Genomic DNA, 25080 nt, shown 5'->3' on the forward strand with positions numbered 1-25080 from the left:
TAACATATGTTACTCATAAAATGTTCAATTTCAAGTTACATTGTCATAATTTTAATTATTGGGAAGTAAAAAATATATTTTTTAAATATTTCTTAATCAAGTTACATAAATTGGTTATTATTGTAATTAAATTAATAAAATGTCTAAAATATTTAAATTAAAATATGTTTGTGATTAAATATATGAATTGCAAAAAAAATTGTACAACGAAATATATGTTACTCATAAAGTTTCAAGTTATATTTTAAACATTTATTGATTAATTTACATAAACTGGTTATTATTGTAATGATATTAATAAAATGTCCCTGAAAATTTAAATTAAAATATAAATTAAATTCATTATGATCTACATATAGTGATTGAAAATAGTAAAATTATATAATTTCAATATTATAGAAAGAATAATATATTTGTAAAACAAAATATTATACAATACTATTGAAGTAATTTAAATGAATGAAAGGTGAAATTGTAAATTTTTGGTGTAAAATTATAGATTTTGTATACATTTCATCTTATGTTGAACAAAATAACACTTTTTTCAAAAATAACACAAAATAACACATAATGATCTACTAAAATGTCCCAGAATATTTAAATTAAAATAAAAATTTAAATTCATTATGATCTACATATAGTGATTGAAAATAGTAAAATTATATAATTGCAATATTATGAAAAAATAATTTATTTGCAAAAAAAATATATGCCATATTATTATAGTAATTTAATTGAATGGAAGGTAAAACTCTAAATTTTTTATTGTAAGATTACAGATTTTGTATACATTCCATCTTATGTTCAACAAAATAACACATTTTTTAAAAATATTTAAAACTCATATTTAAATTTAGTTTCGTTATCATGTACATATAGTGATTTCAATTAGTAAAATCGTATAATTGAATTATTATGAAAATAATAATTTATTGGTAAAACAAAATTTATGATCCTTTTCAAATTAAATTGTAGTAATTTTTTTGCATTTAACTTAAATTAAATATCTTTATAGTAGTTATTAATGAATTTCCATATTAAACTTCAAATATTCATATATAAATTTTCATTGTGATCTACTAACAATAATATTGATCTCTAAAATTAATTAATTACAATATCATGTAAATAATGTTTTGGTTCAAAAAGAAATGCTCATATATCTGATTAATAAAAAACAACACATTACCTATAGAAAAAAATTAATGACAGACTAAAAAAAATTATCTGAAACAACGTTAGACGTTAAAAAAAAGTAGACCATTCTTTAATGTCTTTGTTAAATTATTGACATTAGAGGTGCTATACATAAGTAATATATAGTCAAGATTCTAGATCATAAAAAACTTCTTCATAAACTACATTCTTTGTAGTTGATGTTGTTCCTCCTTCTGGTTTCTCAATTAACATGATCAAGCCATCTGGACAAGTAACACGACTAACAGCTACATAATACTGTCCATGACAGAAAACAAATTCTGGAAGATACAAACCAACATGGTCTAGTGACTGGCCTTGAGACTTATTGATGGTCATGGCAAAACAAACTTGAACGGGGAACTGGACTCGAATGAGATTGAAAGGAAGGGTTGTATCAGTTGGGCACAGTTCAATGCGAGGGATGATGTGCCTAACTCCACCAAACTGCCCAGTCATAATCTCGCAAAGAATGGTATGCTTCAGGCATTTATGTACTATCATTCGTGTTCCATTGCAGAGACCTAAACTTTGATTCATATTCCTAAGCAGCATTACCACAAGTCCTTCTTTCAAAACTAAATCATGAGGTGGAAGGCCAGGTACCTTTATCGAGTTCAGGTACTCTACAGGGAATGTTGCACTCAAATCATCATCATCGTCATTAGTAACAGTCCTCACAGAATCTGCACTTTTGTAGGAATAACACTCTCCAGGAATTTTATCAAGAATCAACTTATTGACATGATCGACAACTTTATTCCTAGGAGTCAATATGGCTCTTTTTTGAAGATATATAAGGTCCATAAAATTTGTCTCCAAATAAGGATATGTATGTTTAATTAAATCATCAATTGTTGCAGAATCAGATAGTATGCGAAATTCTGGAGGAACATCAATCGTAAAGTCAGATTCTGTACAACTATCTACAACATTTCCTGCCTTCCCATCACCAATATCCAAAACCCACTGACAGAATTTGTTCCTCCGTATTTTCTCTTCATCAGTATTACCAACATTTAATCTCATATTTCTTACTAACTTAAACAATTTACATTGACACCACAATGGAGATGACGTAATACAGGCACCTACAATATCAGTCCTAGAACCTTTTGGAACAACTGGTAATATTTGCCTGAAATCACCACCCAATAACATGGTAATACCACCAAATAGTTTCTCACCCCTATCTACAGATACATATTTCATGATATCACGAAGAGTACGATCTAAACATTCAAATGCATACCTTCCTTGCATTGGAGCTTCATCCCATATAATAAGACTTGTCCGCTTCAATAATTCCGCAATATCAGAATTTTGGGCAATTGAACACATACTTGTATCATCTAATTTCAAAGGTATCTTGAATCGAGAATGAGCAGTCCTACCATCAGGCAACAAAGTAGCAGCTATTCCAGATGAAGCAACCGGCAACATAATTTTCCGATTAGAACGTAACTTTGTAATAATTGTATTCCACAAAAAAGTTTTCCCACATCCGCCACTTCCATACACAAAAAAAATACCGCCGACTTTCGTACTGATTGAATCAAGAATTGCATGATAGACATTCATCTGTTCTTCATTCAACTGGAAAAATAATTTGTTGTGCTCATGACACATTTCTACTATGTCATAACTCGTCTCCTCAACAATAAGCCGATTTCTGTTTCTCTCTAAATAAGAAGCAGGAGGCATTGGCATTGAAGGAAAGTATTGAAGAGACTTCCCTATCGAATTAAGTAGAATCTCAATCTCTGTTCAATATAAAACAGAGGCAAATTTATATGTTATACTCAATGATTTGTTTTTAAAAAATAGAACTACATTACTAAAAATAAAGATATTTACCTGCAAGAGTATAATATTCAAGTTCTTCTTGTGTCAATGTCAATGAAGGAACACCTGTTAGTTCCCTCCGTTTCCTCAATATATCATCTGACATAGGTTCCCAATGACTGTTCCAAAGTTTCCAAATGTCGGACACATTACAATTAGTTATGATATGAACAAACATATGTCGCAACTGAATAGGAAATGCAGTACTGGAATTTTCTAAAAATGCTTCATGCCATTCCTTATCATCATTAAGCAGTCCCAATGTAAAACATGCTTCCTAAAAAGTAGAATATGTTATATTCCCAACAGTACGCAAATCTGTGTAACATGTAGGACCACGAACTATTGATAATAACATTCGAAGGTACCACATTTCACCAGCGCTGTAGTGAGAATTGTACATTCTTCCATACATTAATCCTCTCTTTCTCATTATCCAAGCTGATTTCTCTGAATTCCAGACATAATACTTTGGAACTTCTTGATATGTATATTGTCTGGCATTAGAATCATGTTTACAGAGTTCAAAAAAAGCTTCCAACTTTGAATTTTTTTGTTCAGCTCTCTCACATACTTTCTTCAGATTGTCGGTTTCTTTAAATGATACACTCTTCTGATTAGGAAGATGGAAAGAAAGACGCTCAACAGGAACACTTCTATGGTGAATATCAAAGCCAAATATCCTGTGGCACGCTTCAGGACCACACACATACCTGAAGATAAAAAGAGTCAAATACATATCAGTGACAATAATCTTAAATGTTGAATACACTTTAAAAATACAATACAAACCTTCCATCTAAGTATATTTTAATTTCATTTCTTGCTTTTCTTACAGGCTGGCCATTACTATCCTGATCCGAAGATGATTTCATCAAAACAGTAGCCCTGTCAGAACCCTTTAAACAATATTTGAATAAATACTTGATACACCGTCCATGGTTACAAATCTCAATATTGATGTGACATTGGTACCGGACTAATAAATTACGGTTATATGGCACCACCCACTGGTTATCCAAATTTTCTCCTCGACATTTTACTGTATATCTTGTCTTTCTTCTTTTATAAACTGGGAAACCACAATCATCAAAAATGGTAGTTGAACAATACCTAATATAAAAAAATAATACATTTAGATATTTTATTGATGTGAAAGAGATATGACAATAATATATGAATGTATGAATTTAATAATCTTACTTTTTAGGAAAATTCTTGCTACATCTGCCACCTTTCATGCAAGGAGATTTTTCATGGCCAGCACCTAGAGCTGGCCAAATGGGCGGGTTTGAACCGCTCATTCGGGACCGGTTCGTACCGAATCCGTAAAAAATTCGGACCGAACCAGGCCGGTTCAAACCCGCACAGCTCGGTAAATTAGGTGAACCGAACACGAATACCAATTTTAGAACCCGGGACCGTACGAGTCCGCACGAGCCAAGCCCGCACGAGTCGCACGGCAAGCCAGCTCGCACAGCCCGCACGAGCCCGCACAGCACGCCCGCGGGTGGGGGTCACGCGCCAACGTCTTCCTCTCTGCTCCCTGCTCTTCTTTCTGCCATGGCTGCACCTTAAGTTGTGATGGTAATTTATGAAGACCAAAAAAAAACAAGAAAATATAAATACAATGAATAAGACAGCTAGGTAGAAGGTAAAGAACCGGTTACACCTTTTTTTAAGGTGCTTGCTATCTCCTATCTGTATGTCTAAACACAAACAAACACTTGTTAGTTGTATATATGTGTGTTATGTGAGGCCAACAAATCTTTCTCTTGCTCTTCACATTATCCTCTTGAGCTGCACAGGCTTTACAGAGGAGAGCAACTTAAATTTTGCGTGTCTTTATATATACATATTTATATTTGCATATTAGAAGCTGAGAAGTAGGCTTCTGTTATATCTTTAAGCTTCAACTGATATTAAAAAATTAAAAAATTACAAATCAAATTACAAATCTTTAAGTTCGTATTTCAACCCGTACGAGCCCGGTTCACACGGCTCGCCCACGGTCCGCACGGCCCGGTTCGTAATTCAACCCGCACGGCCCGGTTCACGAATTCGTTCGGTTCGGTTACGAGTCCTGTTTTAACGGTTCAAACCCGGCCCGAGCCCGGTTCGTAATTCAGCGGTCCGGTTCAGTGTTCAATTACCGAGTGTTCAACCCGTGTGCGGCCCGGCCCGGCACGCACGGACCGCACACTTGGCCAGCACTACCAGCACCACACGGGCCATGCATTATAAATTGTTTTACAGCGACATATCCATACTGATCCTTCTTATAGTCAGGAATTTCAGCACTGACAAACTTGTCAATGTTGGAATGGAGAAAAGACAATGATTTCTTATCAAGCCATACCAATATATGAGCATGTGGGAGGCCTCTTTTCTGATATTCTACAACATACATCACTACAGATTTGCAAAAAAAATAAATGAGAGAAAATAGAATAGTAATCAACCGCACTCACTAAATTAAACAAAACATACCTGAAATACATTTTCCAAAGCAATTTTTGTTTTTAATATCATCATATAGCTGATCAAGTTTCAACTTGAAAACTCTAGCCAACAAATCAGGATTGTCTTGGGGCTGTTTTGAAGGAACATGTTTTAACATTTCTTGAATCTCAACCCACTGTGAGTTACACGTCATTGTCAAAAAAATAGCAGGATAACCAATTTCACGACATATAGCTAGAGAGTCCATAAAATATTGTTGCATGTATCGCGCTGAACCAACGAAAGAAGAAGGAAGAACATATCCTTTACCAACAGAAGATGGTGCAACCAAATCATCTTTTGAGACAATGTCACGTAGATTATGATAAAGTTCACTTCTCAACTTATCTTGATTGAGGGATAACCAAATAAGTCTAGACTGTTCAACAGAAGAGAAAGCATCAACAACAAATTGTTGGAACAATCTCCCTCCATACCTCAATGTTTGGCCTGCAAACTTTAACATTAATTTATGTTTTCAAACAAAATTTGATAAACAAAATTCATGTTTATGGTCAAAAGGGTTGAAATCAATATTTACCTTCATCTGGCCTGACCTGAAACTGGTATGAGTAGAATTCTTTAATAGACACATACTCTCGTTTCTTTCCTTCAACTTTATTCTGATTGGAATATTTAATCTTTTCATGGAACCCATCTTCGCCACGCGGGAATAACAAAGGATACTGTAATGACATCATTAAAGGATGCAAATCACTTATTCGCTCCAAACCAAGTACTTTATTATGTATTAGAATGTCACGCTTTCCACACGTATAAGTGGGATCACCAACTATCAATGTAGCAACTTCATCACCATTACTCATACTATTTTCACGTCCACATTCAGAACGGTGAACCTTCATGAATATCTTCAAATCAACAATTTTATCTTCTTCAAACCGATCTCGAGCCATACGAAACTTTTTAACCAGAGGATTAACTTCATCAAGCATGTTAAGAATTCCCTGCAATACATCTCGATCAATAGAATTCCCATTCACCTGACCAACAACTTTGAGTCGATTCTCTATTTCATTTTGTGTGTCATAAATATAAAGCTGACAAAACTTTGGAGTTCTTGAATCATTAGGCATCAAAGTACCATACTGATGGTAGTGCAGTCCAAGAATTCTATAAACCCATGGTCCCTTTGATTTATTGACTGAATGATCAATCTGGGCACCATTAGAAGTCATACATACCATGGAGTTGTATGCACGGATATTTTGCAAAAATTTAGGACCTCGTACTGGATCATGGTACAATTCATGTAAGTACTCCGGCGTTGGTTGTATCTTTGGAAGTGTAACTTGTCCTTTGCAACAACAAATAGAAAATAAAGGATCCGCATTAACATTTCTCTTGTTTACACGCTCCTCATTCCACATCAGTGCATTGCAAAATTTACATTTTATCGTGGCAGGACCAAGACTATTGTATTCAGGGCATAGTGGCAAACTTTTTAGGTCAATAGCATCCGTACCATAATGACTTAGATTACTCGGTTGATGATCTTCCTCAGTACCATCACATTCAGCAAATTCATAAAACAATTCAGCACTATCAAAGTCGTCTTCAATGTCACAGTCCCAAAAATTATTATTCTGCATTTCATCTGCATATACAACATCATAAACATTTAGATAACATTTCATAAAAAATGTATAACACATAGGTACTTAAATATTACCAAAATTTTCATAGTCATCACAATTACGCTGGTTCCAGTCATCAACTACATCCGTTTTCTTTGAACGGCCTCCATAATCTGCAGAAATATAAAATAATTTCATTCAATTTATTACTTTTACACATAAAGTTAAATTTCTGGTTTCGGAGGTAATTACAATACCTTCACATGGAGTAGATCTCTGAAATTCTACATTCAGATCACGAGGACTGGCATTATACATTCCCTTTTCACTCTTTGATTTATTCTTCTGGTTTGTGGGATTTAAAATTATGGAATCAGCTGAAACAACAGAGTGTTCAACATATTTCAGTGGCCTTCCGCGGTTTTGTTTTGGAGGACATTTCCCTACTCAGAGATAAATAAAAAAATATAGCGGCACAATCAACAATCTCATCATAAGTACAAAATCTCAACAATCAACAATCTAATCATGCGTACAAAATTTGAAATCAAAATTCTTAAGTGTACATATAGCGTTTACCTTGTACATTCGTAATATCCAATAATGGAGTATGGTAAAAACTGTTGAAATGAGCACCTACAATACAAAATTTTATTAAGATTACACATGCATCACTACATATATCATTATGAAGATTCTACCTTGTATATTATAGATAGTAAGAAATTCACCTGAATTACTTCCATTGCCACTATAATTTTTTACAATAGATTGAGGAGTATTTGAAGAGTCAATTGAATATTTTCTTGGTCTTCCAGGTGTTTGTGGATCAACTAATTCAAGTGGAACCAAATTATCATATTTTTTAGGTCTACCACGCTTTCTTGTGAACTGTAAATCTTTGCCACCTACATATATTTAAGTAAAACAATTTCTAACATCATGTGAGATAAATCAAAAATCTTGATAAAAACATACATAACTGAAAATATCATCAAGCCCTCACAATTATGTAAACTCCTGTCTACCTGCAATATTTTCTACAGTAATATCTTTTCTTGATCTTCCCCTTTTTCGTGGTATATCTCCATGGACATCATTGTATTGATTCTGCAACACATTGAATGCAAACATGTAATAATATGAAGACATACCACTGCAAAATATATGGTAACATGAAGACATACCACTGCAAAATCAGATGTACCTAAATATGAAAAAGAAAGAACAATCAGCATACAACATAAGTCATAAACTTTATTAAACAAACAACATCCCAAATACTCACAACGATTTTCCTTCAACAACACATCTTCACTTGCTGGTTCTAACAGTTTTCTAGGTCGACCCCTTTTTCACGGCAAAATATCATTGTAACTATCTGAACACAATAACAACAGCCTCTAATGATTACATTATACTAAAGATAGTAGATGTACAAATGCCCAAATCATAAATGGACATACCATATGCCTGCAACACCTGAGATTGCATGTTCCCACTACAATTCACATGCCTAGCATTACAATTCTCCTTATCCTAAACAAATAACATATACAATATTAATCTCACATGTTATACAAAAAAATAGAGGAAACTCTTCAGTACACCAACCATATCCTTCTCCGTAGATACAAACTTTGACTCCAATGATGTATATGAAACCCAAATCGTATACAAAAGCTGGGTGTTAAAATAAATTTGAAATTTATTATTGAAAAAAATGAAGGACCACAAATCTGCAATAAGGAGCAAATCAGAAATGATTGTTATTGAAGATGATTGAATAAACACGATGAATTATTTATGATTTAAAAATCTAATTGAATATGCAATAGAATAATGAAGAACAAATTTGAATTGATAAACTTACGGAAGAAGTTTGAAAAGGGAGAAGAGAGTTAATGGTATACAGCTGTGAATACTGAATTATTTATGATTTGTGACATAATACTGACATCATTATTACATCACTTGTGGAAGGAAAGTACCACCTTACCCTTTTTACAATAGAAAATAGGAGGGGTAGTAGGTGTCATTGTGTGAAAAAAGGATCCAGGATTTAAGATATATATTGATTATTAGACTTATTAGAGGTATTAAATGATACCTTAATAATATTTTTTTAAATGACTTATTAGAAGTATTAAATGATACCTTAATCAGTCAAGTACCAAATATAGTTGAACATCATTAAAGTAATAAGGTTATGACTGAGAAAAAATATTATTTTAACGAGTTTATTTCTTTATCGGGAGTTAAAATACAATGTGTTCATTATGTTGGAATTGTAGAAAAATATTATTTTAACAAGATCATTAATTTATCAATTATTAATTTATCGAGGTTCAACTATAGTATTATAATTATATACCCCACTAACTATAGTATTATAATTATATACCCCAGTTCAAGATCAAGTGGGTTTTTATATCATGTATTTATTTGGTTGCGTGCTAGAGTGAATATGATTGATAACTAATATTTTTTATATGAGTTATTAATAAAATTTTGTATTAAAAATAATTGTAAAGAAAAATTATATTAAAGTCCTCATACCACCTCCCCTTGGTTATCAAAAACCCAAATCTTTGCTAGTTAATTTTTAGGTTTGGATGGAAAAATTCTTCGACCAAACATCTCTTAGTATCATTCAAAAATAAATATCGTGTGTTAGGTATGAAATGCACAGGGAGGGGGTGAATATGCGTTTCTTGATTTTTTTTCTTAAAAACATTTTGATCTATTTTAAAGGAATCAACTTATGTGTTTGGCTTACTTGAAATTCACAAACTAAATACATTGTATTGATAATTAATTGACTGTATAATGACAGAGACAACAATTATCAAAACTCACTTTGTTTATCGTAGCGAACCCGTAGGCGCTACCCTTTGGGGGCGCTCCGTGTAAACCCCACGGGCTCACGCAATAGCCTACAAACCACGTAAACCAAGATAAACCGCACTTAAGCGACAGGCTCTGGTTCAGGAGGTATAATCATAGATTCTCCTCCCGTGGAATTCGCCACGGGCTAACGCAATAGCCTGCAAACCAGGTGAACCAAGATAAACCGCACTTAAGTGACAGACCCTGGTTCAGGAGGTATAATCATAAAATTTCCTCCCGTGGGATTCGAATCTGTGACCAAGAGGATAATTATCCCCTCTTTAACCAACTGAGCCAAACTTCTTGAGAGAATACAAGAAAATCTAGACTTTTATGTTACAACTTGAACTAAGGACCCGCGACATGTTTTATATATCAACATGCACAATTTACGGAAATTGCGCTAAAATAGATCAACATATTTTCTAAAGACCTTTTGTCTATTTCTTCCAGGTCTGCTACACTCCTTTGTCTAGTTTATCTTTACCCTTGATCTTGCACACTTCAAACTACATTTGTAGACTTTCTATTTTAATGATAAAATGGTTTATTGACAGATAATTTTGAATCTTCAGGATAGATGCATTCTGTAATTGAATCTGTTATCGATATCTTTAAAGTGTATAGAGACTTTTGTATCACAATGTAGAATGACTTGTTGATATCTCCACTTTTCTACATGTGTAAATGACTTGTCGATATCTCCACTTCTCTACATGTGTAAATGACTTGTCGATATTTTCATTTCTCTACACGTGTAAATGACTTGTCGATATCTCCATTTCTCTACATGTGTAAATGACTTGTCAATATCTCCACTTTTCTACATGCCAAACTGACTTGTCGACATCTCCACTTCTCTACATGCCAAATTGATTTGTCTACAAGTAAAGTGATTTCTTTACAAGTAAAGTGACTTTTCTACAAGAGGAATGACTTCTCTACAAGTCAAATTGACTTCACGATAAACTTGATTAGTTCTTGCTATACTTTTTGACATTTTTCAATTTACAACATTATTCTTCACCAAATTGTTTATCTTCATTATGAGGCATGATCAGGCTTGATTTTCTTCCAGAGATTTATTCCTAACTTGTTGACTGAAATACTCCAGTCTAGTCTTCTTCAATATTTTTACAGACTAAAAAAATCATTATAGATTCATTAAAATTACAAGTCAACTAAATCTTAGGATTGTCAATATGACTTAGTCTTGGTATGTTAAGGCATGTATTGCACAACAATCCCCCCAATTTGTGAGAAGATCACTTGTCACAAATTCATGCCTGATAACAAGACTAGTCCCAAGCTAAAATTAAAAAGAAACAGATATACAAAATACATTCTTTTATAGATAAAAATCATCTAACAATTACAAATGAAAATTGAGTTTACATAATCAGCTAAAATTTTCATATCCTGGCTGATAATCAAGTCCTTCAGCCTTCAAGACATTCTAGTTATTTGATGATCTTAGTTCCTCTTAGTGCTTCCACAAGTTTTAGCCATTCACTTATGAGTAATTGTCAAGATACTGAATTCTGAATCTTGAAAATATGTGAGTCTTGAAATTCAAAAATACACCATTTTCAGAAACTCTGCTCAATCCGCTAGCCTTCAGTTTATTTAATCTTTTCTCCATTCTTTTTAACTGTATAGCCTTTTTGATAGCATTTGCTTATCTCTCAGCCTTCTCCCTTTCTCTTCCTTCATCTTTATCTTTTAACCTCTTAGCCAGATCGACCTTTCTTAGTTTTGTGAACACATCATTCTCAGTCATTAAACTGATCACTCTCTCAAGCTCACTGTTGAGTAATTTTCTATTACATCCTTATTGAGTAGGTTGAATGAGCCATCTTTGAAGTAAATCCTCACCACTCCCAAAGTATCAATAGATACTTTGACTATGAATTCAGCTTGTTGATCATTGTAGTCATCTTCTGAGATATCTTCTAAAATTGGTAGAAAATCTTCTTGATTAAAGCAAGCACAGTGTGCTCCCATTTCAACCTTTGTTTTCTTTGACTTTCTTCCATTAGACTTGAAATGTGTTTTGACTGGTGGCTTAAATGATGGAGTTTTTGTGGCGCCCTCAATCTCGGGGTTAGAAAATGAGGTCCCACACACCATTAAACTAAAATAACAACAGAGGATATAATAAACCCTGATTCAGCACTAACATGATCTAAACAGGATTAAGTTTGAGACAAGATTACAACTACCAACCATCATAAATATATTACAACCCAAAATAATAATAAATTTAAATTTATTTGATTCCGACATGGGACCGACAGATAACCCATTATATCTGAACCAACTAGAAAATCCCTTCTAATTATCTCGCGTGTTCACACACACATCAGCTACCTACTCTGGCATCTGGAAACCAACGACACGGTAGGGACCACCAGGAACGCTCTTGCGAGCGGTGCGCCTAAGTCTAGCCATCTTCTTTCTTAACTGCCATGGTTAGATCAAGGCAAATATATGAGCAAAGAAGCTCAGCAAGTAACTATATAAACAGTTCTACAATTCAATACCATTTAGCAATATAAGTATCTGAGGCATTCTACTTTAAAAATTCTAGGTGGCAATTCTCTATCTTTGCCGAGGAAAAAGGCTATGAAGAAAGATTTGGGCTTTCAAGAATCAAGGCACAGGATAGGGTGAAAGGCGACATTCATCACAAATCATTAGCAGGACTTTAAAGTGTTCCTCAACAGAAGGAAACTATAAATCAAACTTTGAAACTTATTATCAATATAAAGTGACAGGGTTCAAAACATTACAACCAAAATGAAGACTCGAGTTGTTCCATTTCAGTTTACTTCATTTTTTAAAGAATAAAGAGCAAACCGCTCGAAGAATGTAAACATTTTCATCTTTATAGAATATAAGGGAACCCTTGATTGGAATATCTATCTTTTGATTATAATACCGGGTGATCAACCCGTACCGACCTCCATCTGGTCATTATGGTACCTATGGCATTATAGCCATACATTGGACTAGCCTCGCTAGCCTCTTACGTGACCGGACTAGTCCCACTAGCCTCTTACGTCTCTATCCAATTCATCAGGAATTTATTTGGAAAACCTTTATGTTGGAAGAAGTAAAGGAGTTGACTAAATTCATTTTAACATTACCAAGAATGTGAAATCATTTGGACTCATACAAGTCTGAAATCATTCTTAAGTTCAATTCAAGATTCGAAAGAAGTGAACGAATCAAAAGTTAATAAAAATCAATACCAAGGTCTTTGATCAAATGATAAACAGGGTACACTAGCATGGGAATCAAAATAGTTCTAACGATCAATACATGACAAGGTATATAGATTATCGAAGAATATAGGTTTATCAAACTATTACATGAGAAAGTTTATAAGGTATTCTTCGGAACAAGGAATCATAAGGTTATCGAGGAACAAGAGTAAAGTATTAAGCAATAGAAACAATAGGGTTACTATTAAAGTTCGTACGGGAATTGATAACAAAGTGTCAAGGAAACAATAACAGGGTTTCTCGGAAGCCAATAATAGGTTCATCATAAGGTTTGATAGCGCATTATAACCATTTCTACTTTATCATGGCATCAATAATATTCTCTCTATAATCAAATCAAAGATAAGGCAGAGTTACTTGCCTTAAATCGTCATCCTGCTTAACGGGAGTCGAGCTACTGCCACCTAAGATCGCTTTTCCTTTCCTAGCCTAAATGCCTCCGCTATCCGAATATACAATTCAAACAGAAATTCCTAATTAGAAACTTATTTTATACTCGACATTTCTAAGAACGTCTACCGATTACCCCTTATCGCAATAACCCTTAAAGCATATACTCGACCATATTCACATATCACATATTACGATATACTGGTATACTCCATATTTACAAGTAATCATCGAATCACATAGTACGACTAAACAATATCACATCGCATATTATACCTTAATACTCCAAACCCTAATTATACAACCTTATATCGAAACGACTCATTTTTCCTTTTAATCCATAAAATTTGGACCAAAATCACATAATAAACCAAATAATTTCCTAATAACTCGACATGCATTCACTTAATCTTACATGCAACTTTATAAATCATATATCACTTAATAATAATCATCTTGCAAGTTCAAAATCAAGCATACCCTATAGTTCAATCCAGAAACCACTCATTCGAGTCATTTTCTTCAAAAACCGAGTCTCGCTATCTAATTTTCGAACTAAAAATCCCTTGTAAAGCTTGAAATCAAAATCAATCTCACTTTAAACATACTAATCCATTACAACCCATCTTTTAACCCTTTTTAAGTCTAAATAATTGCATGCAAAGCTATAACTTGACATGTATGTGGCAATTCATCTAAAACTAAATCAAATCATCCCTAAAATCCATTTAAACACATAATTAGAACCTAAGCATGATTGATTATCCAACTTAACACATAATTCAACTTAATTTCTTAAAAAAATCAAGAACATTCAGAATTTCCAAGAACCATAACATGCATGCATCATATTTACTCTTTAAATCATAATTCAAATTTACCCAAATCTAATTATAGTCATTCAACAATTTCCCAAAGTTAATCAACCAACTTTTGAACTAATTTCTAAAATAAACAAGAACAAACTTTGAACTTCAAAGATTCTACACGTGCAAACATAAAGATCGAGTTTCAGGACTTTTAGAGCTCAGTGACGACATCATAACTCACCACCGGTTCACCGGAGTTCATCACCGGTGGTGGTGGTTGTCGGTGGTGCCCCCTTTCCAGGGTATCCAACCAAAACCACCGATTTTCATACCAAATACACATCAAACATCACATACAACACTTAATCAGGCTAGAAATCAGAAAAATTAAACTCATCCTTCAAGATAATCAAGAACCCGAATGGGTTTCTTCCTCCCCACAACAAAACACACACATGCAACCACATATACACATATATAAGTGAGAAGGAGGTTTGTTATAGGCTTGAGATGGATTTTTATCCAAGAATCATGAAGAAACAAGAAGAATTAATGGAGTTTGAAGAGAGAGAGAATATACCGAGGAGGGAGAGAGAGAGAGTGGGAGAGAGGGAGAGAGAGAGAGACAGAGAGAGAGTTCGGGAGTGAGAGAGGAGAAAGAGAGATGAGAGAGTTCGGTGGAGAAGAGAGGAAAAGAAGGGGTGGGTGTTGGTTTATTAATTAAATTATAGTTCCTACTGCCGAAATTGTACAGTGACTTTGGCTAAGAAAATGAACTAAACCTCTGAGTTCTGTAATATTACAAGAATGCCACTGCTAGTAATCTATTTATAGCAGCTTATTACAGGGTGTTTACGTGGATTTCGGTTTCCGTGCGAGTGCTGTAACATGTGTGGTAGAGGCTGTAATTGAGTTGAAGCTTCTGAGAGAAGTTTAATGAAATAGTTTTAAATTGTAAATTCAAATTGCATAGAAAGTAATCCCAAATCCCAATACAACCTCTTTCTGATTAGGCTTTGAAAGTACTAGTGGTTCATTACAGGTTGTTTAGTTGAGGGTTTTTTACTAATTAAAGAAGAAGAAGGTAATGGCTGATGAAAGGCCTGACCATTTTTTTTCTAATGAAGATCTCATGGCAGATTATGGCAGGAAGTATAAGAGAAAGAAAGTTTGCCCAAAAAATCAAGAGAATGTAAATGTAAATAGGAATGTTGTTGATTGTCATAGATTGTCTTCTCTGTCTGCCATTAATACGAGTTATGGTAATGTTCTTATTACTTACTATATATCATTTTTATACATGACTAACAGCTTAATTTCGTACTCATATTATTTTGTATGTGTGTATTTGTGTGGTAGGTGGTTTGTCTAATTCTAGGCCAAATTCTGTTCATTCTTCCCAGACTAAGTACCGATCACCCATGTCAACGATAACGAATTTATGTACCCCAACCAGTGTGATGAACATTAGAGAAACACCTAAAGGTGATGTTCTTATCTCTAACATTTGTGATTTTGTTTACGTACTGAGTTTTGAAAGTGTAATATGTATTGACAGGAAATACTATTCCTGTGTTTAGGCCTAGATTCGATACTAGGAGCATCTTTGGTAGTACTGTGCTTGGAAGTTCTTTATCTAATATTGCAAACTTTGATAACTCTTCACATTATGCCGCAAATCAGAGAGAAGAGGGAGGTCAGCACAGTACTCATGATTCATTTTATGTTATGAATTTGTTTTTGTTACTTTCTATGTGACTATATGAATGAATCAGGTTGCAGTACTCAGTTTATTCACTTAACTGGGCGAGGAAATATGACTGCAAAGAATAAAGTTGTGTCCTTAAACCGACACAAACCTCTGCCAAGAAAATCCAAGGAGGTGAATCCTGGGTTTGGTCGAAAATTATTTGAAGAAGAGATTGTTACCGATGATGAAGAACTAAGTAATGATTTCAACGAATGTCCTAATGTTGTTTCTTAACCTTTGTGGTCTGATGATTCTGATGGTTCTGATTATGAAAATAACGGTTCTGGATGCAGTGGTTAAATATACTAATATTAGTAGTAATATGAACTTGGAGGGAACATAGTTTGTGAAAATCAATTTTCTGAAATTTCATGTTTTTATGTTGCAGATGAAAGTGACTGTGGGAGTATGTATGGTCATGTTATTGATGAAGACCATGATATTGACGACCCTCTGTTTCCTCTTCAGCAAACAAACCCACGTGTCCGTAGACGTGTGGTTCTGGAAGAGTATCAGTCTCTGGGTGGGCCTACTGCCATATGTTCAAAATGTAATGCTCGGATGTGGAAAGAGGAAAGGGTTAATAAAAATGTCATGAAAGGCACACCAATATTTTTTATTTGTTGTCTCAAAGGTGCAGTGAAGTTGCCTTCAATCCCTCATACTCCTCCTTACTTGCTAGGTTTGTATAATGATCCTACTAAAGGTCCAAATTTTCATAGATTGAGTCGTCTATACAATGCCATGTTTGCCTTCACGTATAGTGGTGGTAACATAGATCACTCCATAAACAATGGTAGAGCACCTTACATGTACAGATTAAATGGTCAAAATCATCATGTTTTGGGATCTTTAATACCGAATAACAAAGATTCCCCAAAATTTTGCCAGCTTTATATATATGACACTATTAATGAGGTTGATAACCGTCTTCGTTGGGTGAATGTACAAGATAGGCAGATTGTTGACAGAGAGGTTGTGCAGGGTCTTATAACCATGCTAGATGAAACAAATCAGTTGGTGGATCAGTTTAGGCAGCAGCGTGATCTGTATGAAAGCGAAGAAGTTGTTGATCTTGAGATTACATTGAAAGTAATTAGATCTGAAAGCGGTAGAGATTGTCACATATCCAGCACCGATGAGGTTGCTGGGATTATGGTTGGCGACACTGAAGATACGTGCGGGGAACGTTACATTGTTGTTCACGATAAAATCAAAGGTTTGGTTTGTGTCTCTTATGTACATCCAAAGCTGACGGCTTTACAGTATCCTTTACTTTTCCCTCGAGGAGAAGATGAATTTCACCCTAAAATCAAATTCCAGAAGAATGATGAAAGTAAAGGTAAAGCTCGTGGATTTTTATCAATGAAAGACTACTACACGTATTCTTTCCAAGTTAGAGACACTGATGGTAAACCATTTATAATATTACTAGGATTTCATGTTGTATTAAAATTACACGTCTTATTGAAAGTTCCTTAATATTTGATCTTTTATATTTTTATTTAAATTCCCCCCCTCCCTATAGGTTTGACTCCGAGGCTTGGTGGAAGACTATTCCAACAGTACTTGGTAGATGCATTTTCTTCTATTGAGCAGACACGGCTATGGTGGTTCTGCACTCATCAAACTACCATACGGAATGAATTATACAACAACATATGTGATTTATTAAGTAGAGGTGATGTTGATACCTCCAATACCGGTAAAGGTATCATATTTCCTGCTGGGTTTATTGGTTCAAAACGGTACATGCAACAAAATTTTCAAGACGCCTTAGCTGTATGTCGTTTCATTGGCCACCCGGATATATTTTTAACAATGACATGTAATCCATTATGGGATGAGATACAGAAGATGATGGAGTATCTTCCAGGTTGTATTGCTCCTAATTGTCCTGACATAATTTCCCGTGTTTTTAGATTGAAGCTTGATCAACTGTTGGTAGATATTAAGACCAAAAAATATTTTGGTGTTTGTAATGGAGGTAACGATACTACATTAATATATGTGTCTACTTAAATTATGTACTAACCAATGTCAACTAATGTTTAACACTATTATCAACTAATTTGGATATGCAGTGATGTATGTAGTTGAGTTAACATATGAGGACTCCCACATGTCCACATGTTAATATGGCTTGACGCAGATTCAAAGAAAAATCTAAAGCAGAATGTGGATAAATATGTCTCAGCAGAAATACCAGACCCTTATTAGATCCGGTTGGTTATGCAGCAGTGAAGGAATTTATGATCCACGGTCCATGTGGTTTGCAAAACCTGAAATCTCCATGCATGAAAGGTTTTAATTGTATACGTCATTTCCCAAAGAAGTGAGCCTATTTTATTTCTATATGTTCAATATACCTATGAATACATAATTAATATAATTACCTAATTACACTAAAATGATTTAGGTACTGTGCACGAACTACTTTTGATGATAGTGGGTTCCCGATTTACATGCGACGCAGGCAAGACATTACAGTTGAGGTGCGGAAGATTGACTTGGACAACCAATGGGTTGTGCCATACAATCTTGATTTATTGGTTAAGTATCAATGCCATATGAATGTGGAGATATGTTGTCATGCGCGGAGTGTCAAATATTTATTCAAATATTGTCTCAAAGGCCATGACCGTGCCACCGTATATATTAATAAGAAAAGAAAACAAAGCAAAAATGACAATGATGATTAGGGCATTGATGAGATAAATGCATATTTTGATGGAAGATACTTATGTGGTGCTGAAGCAGTGTATAGGATTTTTGGATTTCCTATCCATCATAGAAGTTTATCAGTTGAAAGGCTTCCATTTCACTTACCAGGTGCTAAGAATTGTATTTTCCGTTCTACTGAGGTTTTGGGAAAGGTTGCTGCCCGAGAGAAGGATAAGCTAAGCAAACTTGAAGCTTTTTTTCCTGAACTCTATTGATATCAATGCACACAAGTACACATATGATGAAATCCCAAGATTTTATGTGTGGAATGATGGTCTGAGGAGATGGACTCCTAGGAAACGTGGTTTGCAAATTGGGAGGCTGTGTTACACACATCATAGTAGGGGGAACCTTTGTTTCTTCAGTTGTTGCTGACCAAGGTACATGGTTTTACCTCCTTTCAGTCTTTAAGGACTGTTAATGGTGTAATACACAGTTCTTTTCGTGAAGCCTGTAAAGAGTATGGTTTGTTGGATGATGATAAAGAATGGCATAAAGTATTATCTCAAGCATGTACCGGTGGCTTACCTCCCCAAATTCGTCAACTCTTTGTCCATATCATTGTTAATTGCAAAGTAACTAATTTGAAGAGTTTGTGGTTATCCCGCTGGAGAAGCATGGTTGAAGACATTTTATTGAAGCGACGCCAATTGTCTGGGAATAGCAAATTAACCCTTATTGACACACAATTGCAATTCTATGCTCTGGAAGGTATGATAAAATAATGAGAAGTATATGTTAGGATTTTTAGAAGGTTTACTAATGTTTAAGAAACCTTGTTCAGATCAAGTTGGCATATAAGTTCCTGAAAAAATTAAATGTATGCTTTATTGCAGAAATAGATGACTTGCTTAGGTCAATTGGGAAGTCTTTGAAGAAATATGACCAGTTACCGCAACCTCCCAGCAGTTATTTGAACAATGGAGCCAATAACTTGATTATCGAAGAAACAAGTTATGACATTCACGAGATGGACTCTGAGCATCGCAAATTACTGCGTGATTGTACTGAAGAGTAGAGGAAAGTGTATGATGCAGTCTTGGAATCTGTTGAAACTGGTTCAGGCGGTTTATTTTTTGTTTATGGGAGCGGAGGCTGTGGGAAGACTTTTTTATGGAGAACTCTTATATGTAAGTTACGTTCCCAAGGTAAAATTGTTCTCCCTGTTACTTCCTCTGGCATAACTGCTACATTGATGTCTGGTGGTCGGACTGCGCACTCACGTTTCAAAATTCCAATAGATCTGGATGAATTTTCAACCTGTAATATTTCTCATGATTCAAACATTGCTCAACTTATCAAGCAAACAAACCTTATTATCTGGGACGAGGTGCCTATGCAATATAAATATGCTTTTGAGTGTTTAGACCGATCATTAAAGGATATTATGAAAGCTATTGATCCAGCACGCTATGAAATGTCATTTGGAGGCATAACGATTGTACTCGGTGGTGATTTTCGCCAAATTCTACCTGTGATAACATATGGTGATCGTGGAGACATTGTAGCAGCATGCATCACTAGGTCCAAGCTTTGGTTAATATGTCATACTTTCCTGTTGACACAAAATATGTGCGTAAGATAAGGTCAATCTGATCCTGACAGTGAGGATTTGAAACTGTTTGCTCAATGGGTACTTAACATTGGTAATGGTCAAGTACCTCCACCTCCTAATTCGAATCCTCTGATTGAAAATCAAATTTTAATTCCTTCAAGATTCTGTGATTTGGCGACTGAAAATACTGTTGAGAATATGATATCAAGCACGTTTCCTAATTTCTCTCATTATGGCACCAGTTCACAGTATTTAAGTGAGAGAGCTATTCTGACTCTAACCAACCAAACTGTTGGGCAAGTAAATTCAGTTATTGTGGACATGCTTCCAGGTGAATCTGTATGCTACCTCAGTGTAGATTCTGCTGAGGAATTTGGTGGGACGGATGAAGACCCGAATCAACCATTCCCAGTGGAGTATTTGAACTCTTTAAATGTTACAGGATTGCCATATCATGATTTGAAGTTGAAAGTTGGTGCTGTTGTTATGCTTATACAAAATTTGAACCAAATATTAGGTTTATGTAATGGAACCAGGATGATAATTACCAAGTATTTGAAATTTTGTGTAGAGTGTGAGGTGATATGTGGGACATTTGCAGGCACTAAGCATTACATTCCATGAATGGAGTTGTCTCCGACAGATACGAAGATGCCGTTCAAACTAGTAAGGAAGCAGATGCATTTATAATTATGCTACACAATGACAATTAACAAATCCCAAGGTCAATCTCTTAAAGAAGTTGAATTGTACCTGCCTAAATCAGTTTTCACTCATGGCCAATACTATGTAGCTGTTAGTCGAGTTACATCCCCGAGCGGGCTGACTATTTTTGTGGATGATGAATCTGGCGTAGCTATAAATGTTACCCAGAATGTGGTGTACAAAGAGGTGTTTTATTCTTCGCCACACAGTTAGTTGTGTAATGGTTTGTAAATTTTGTTGTATTAGCCTTTTATTGTATGGTATAGTAATGGAAAGTCTAAGTTCTGATGTAGTAGTATAAAATTTTCAAGCTATTGCGCATGATCAAATATGTCCAATAAGATACACTCTTATATATATGCTTTTCCTCAGTGTTATTGTATTTGTGTTTTTATGTTATCTTACCTTTTGATTACTTTGGTATATTGACCTTAAAAGAAATATAGGTTCAGGCATGTTGGACAACTTATATATTTACTAAAATGCTGAAATTAAAGAAATGGGAAAAACTAATAGGCTGTTTATAGTTATAAATATTTAAAGTACATAATCTTGAAGAACCATTACAACTGAAAGTGCAGATTGAGATAAGTTTCACAAAACAGACATGACAGAGGTAAAATATCTAATTTAGAGAAACAACTTTGAAAGTTAAGTTATTTTGGTAGATGAAGCACAGTGTTTGGCCTTCTACGAAATTGTTGTCTTAGGTGAAATCATTCTAGCATAATCCAAAGCGACAAATTTTTTTCTTGCGGATCAGAGCAACGTACCACGTCCTGTTTTCATATAAGAGCTTCATAAGAGTGTCGTTTTTCCATGGTCGATAGATATTCAGCATATGTCGTGGAAAGTACTGTCCATTGCAGAGAAAAAGTAATTAGTAGATATTAAAAAGAAGTACTAAACTGTTTACAACGTAGTGTATAATTGTTAATACCACGCCATGTCCTCTTTGATTGACATGTGAAGGCAACAAAGTGACTGTAAAAGAATTGATATTTCCCTCCTCCATGAGGTCTATTTCCACATTTTGGTCTATGTTATCTAAAGAACAAATAAAAAATAAGTTACCCAATCGTACAACCTATTAAACAAATTAAATCTTGAAAAATTGATGTACCTTGCACTGTATTTTGAGCCACATGAACATTTGGTTGGATGTCATCTACATATGTTTTGTAATTTAAGAAACAGAATGTATGAAGTTGTTAAACGAAATAAACATTAATTTTAATGTACATTCCACTATATTTGGAACGCTATTTTCAGGAACATCTGGAACTAAAGTAGAGTCCTCTGACAAAATGATATTATGCAGAATTAAAAAAAACCGAAATATAATGTAGATATTCTAATATGGTTGTTTAAGTAGTTAATTGAAACTACTAAAATTAAATCCAAAGAATTGAAGGAGGACCTGTCATGTGTGTTGGTATATTGTCCGACTCATCATCTACAAACAAAATTATGAAGTAGTTAAGTATATTCAACATTTGCAAATGAATAGGACTTATAGAGGTCATAATAAGTGCCTTATGATAACAGTTGTATAAGAGAAGTAAATATGTTTTCTCAAGTAATCATACCTGAGGAATATGCAGTGGTACTTGAACTGTCTGATTCATAGAAACATATAGCCTTGCTAAGGTCTTTCAGTCCCAGCTTCTTAGGTAATGAATTGAGGATGTCCAGGTTGTTTGTGCCAAAAACAGTTAAGTACAAAGTTGAAGGACCGACGTATTTAAAGAAACCCAAAACTCTCCCTCATAGAATACTTATTGAAGAGATCCTCCAAACCAAACAAACAGTTATTGAGGCTAGAGAATTGAGCTTGGTATTTGGTACCGTCTTCCATGAATAAGTATACTTTTGGACGTAGCGATGAACCATAACATTGTACGAATTTGGTTGGTAGGTCCTACACAAAAACATTTTGTATATTATAACAAATCTTGAACATTTTATGTATTATATTAAATTATTTGTTAGACATGTAAATTACCACAATTCCAGCTTCCAACATGTCATGGCTAAACATTTTGAAGCATTTTTTCTGTGACTTTCCACTTTCATGTACTGCACCAATATGTGGGATCCTATGAAGACATTTTGGTAATGTAGAGAACCGAACAAGTATAATCAATTAGGGAATTTCCCTTCTTTCTAAGTTTCAATTATATCCTCCTTTGGGATGATACACATGGTGAACCTCTGCATTTCAGATGTACGTGAAATTACACATACATCGTCTTCTCTTAAGTTTGCGTCAACACAGAATTTGTTCCATTCCTTGTTAAAGAACAGAAACCCATTTCCCCACTTCAAATTTATAACCCACTTACATTTGTTCATGGAAAATTGAATCCATGTCATTTTTTCATGTAAGCCTAACTGCCGAATACTGTCTTTCGAGAACACCTAAAGTACAGATGTGACATAATATTATGAACAAATGTAGGCTTCGAGTGTTAGTAATTTTCTTTAACAACATAGGCTAACATAAATTTTAGATAAGAAGATAGATTACCAGTATTTTAGTAGCTTCCTCAAGTAGGTGCTTATTTTATATGAAGAGTGTTACTGTATCGAGAGATACCCATTGCATTGTAGAAGAACTTGGCGGCCATTTTCTCTAAATCCAAAGGACTGAAAACAACTCTTTTTTGTGGGTCAATAACATTTCTATGATAGTTAACAGGTCTCAGTGGGTAATCAATTTCCACAGTATTTTCATCAAATATCTCTACATTGAAAAACCCATGTTCTCTGCACTCCAGGATACATACACTATAGGGTTGGACCTCATAAAAATTCATCATTGAACCCACATTTGTTATGCATGCATTATCCGCATTATAATAACAACGCCAAGTATCACAATTTTTAACTCGAAGATACAAAGTCTGGGGCAGTCCTTTTCCAAATTCACCCACAAATTCATCTGACAATGGCTGATTACGAAAAAAATTAAAATTAGGTCATGTAAATTTATGAAAGGGGATTTTAGTACCAAATAAAACCAACATCTTACCAACTCTCCTTTGTTAAATGATTCAACAAAAAAAGGGGAAACACATTTGAATCCTTTCATGTTTTACGTCAATAAAGAAACCTATGAATTAGTATTCCTAAATGAAGAAACCTATGAATTAGTATTCACCAAAATAGGGCAAGAAAATAATAGCAATGCCTACCGTACTATATCATGTACAGGGTATATAATCTGAATTGAAGGTGTACAGTTAAGGAAACGTACCTTTTATAGAGTACACATCAGCGGCTCAGTGAGATGCAAATGAAGACTTCAAATTGAACTTGGAAGAATCAATTGAAGTTGTGAAAGATAACTGTCATAGCCTAATAAAAGAAGTGGTCGAAGTAATTAATGAATACAATTTTTTCTTAATATTTGAGGGGTTACTAAAAAGTTAATGGACCACTATAATGAATATCTATAATTTATATTGTACAACATACGACTAACATTTTTTTTAAGACCTACATAAATAATTTTAAAAAAGTAGTTTACTATCAATTTAAAGCTTTAAGCAACATAATTTTCAATTAGAGAAACAGTAATTGTATGTATTAGTCATACTTATTTTAATTGACACACAAATCAATAATTTGGGAACAAAAACAGTAAAAAATATACCCAGAACAGGTACCAAAAAAATGTTTCTAACGTGGGAATATGATGTTGTTAACCTTTATCGTATGAAAATTATATTTAATTTTCGGTCACCCTATGTTAATAAATATTGAAATATGATATTGTTAACCGAAATATTTTCGAAGTAAATAAGTAATAAAATCTTATTAGCAT

At 34.1% G+C, this 25080-nt stretch overlaps 2 protein-coding genes across 2 annotated transcripts; one reads left to right on the plus strand and one right to left on the minus strand.

Moving 5' to 3' along the window:
* Positions 1-1323: 1323 nt before the first annotated feature.
* On the minus strand, positions 1324-12035 carry LOC141714424 (uncharacterized). The gene is made up of 16 exons (XM_074517944.1): positions 11907-12035; positions 8609-8681; positions 8297-8349; positions 8171-8252; positions 7874-8050; positions 7722-7778; positions 7400-7585; positions 7238-7315; positions 6086-7162; positions 5533-5994; positions 5196-5439; positions 4018-4155; positions 3835-3930; positions 3617-3755; positions 3055-3319; positions 1324-2960 (listed from the first exon to the last, which is right to left on the minus strand). The coding sequence occupies exons 1-16, from the start codon at positions 12033-12035 to the stop codon at positions 1324-1326; spliced, it is 4893 nt and encodes a 1630-aa protein (XP_074374045.1).
* Positions 12036-15604: 3569 nt separating this feature from the next.
* On the plus strand, positions 15605-21170 carry LOC141714425 (uncharacterized). The gene is made up of 12 exons (XM_074517945.1): positions 15605-15779; positions 15877-16002; positions 16076-16213; positions 16293-16463; positions 16656-17678; positions 17796-18254; positions 18352-18355; positions 18687-18819; positions 19396-19702; positions 19828-19995; positions 20056-20515; positions 20597-21170. Exons 1-12 carry the CDS (start codon positions 15605-15607, stop codon positions 21168-21170), a joined length of 3738 nt encoding a protein of 1245 aa, XP_074374046.1.
* Positions 21171-25080: the final 3910 nt, after the last annotated feature.

This window comes from Apium graveolens, chromosome 3 (genome assembly GCF_009905375.1).
Source record: "Apium graveolens cultivar Ventura chromosome 3, ASM990537v1, whole genome shotgun sequence".
NCBI lineage: Eukaryota > Viridiplantae > Streptophyta > Magnoliopsida > Apiales > Apiaceae > Apium > Apium graveolens.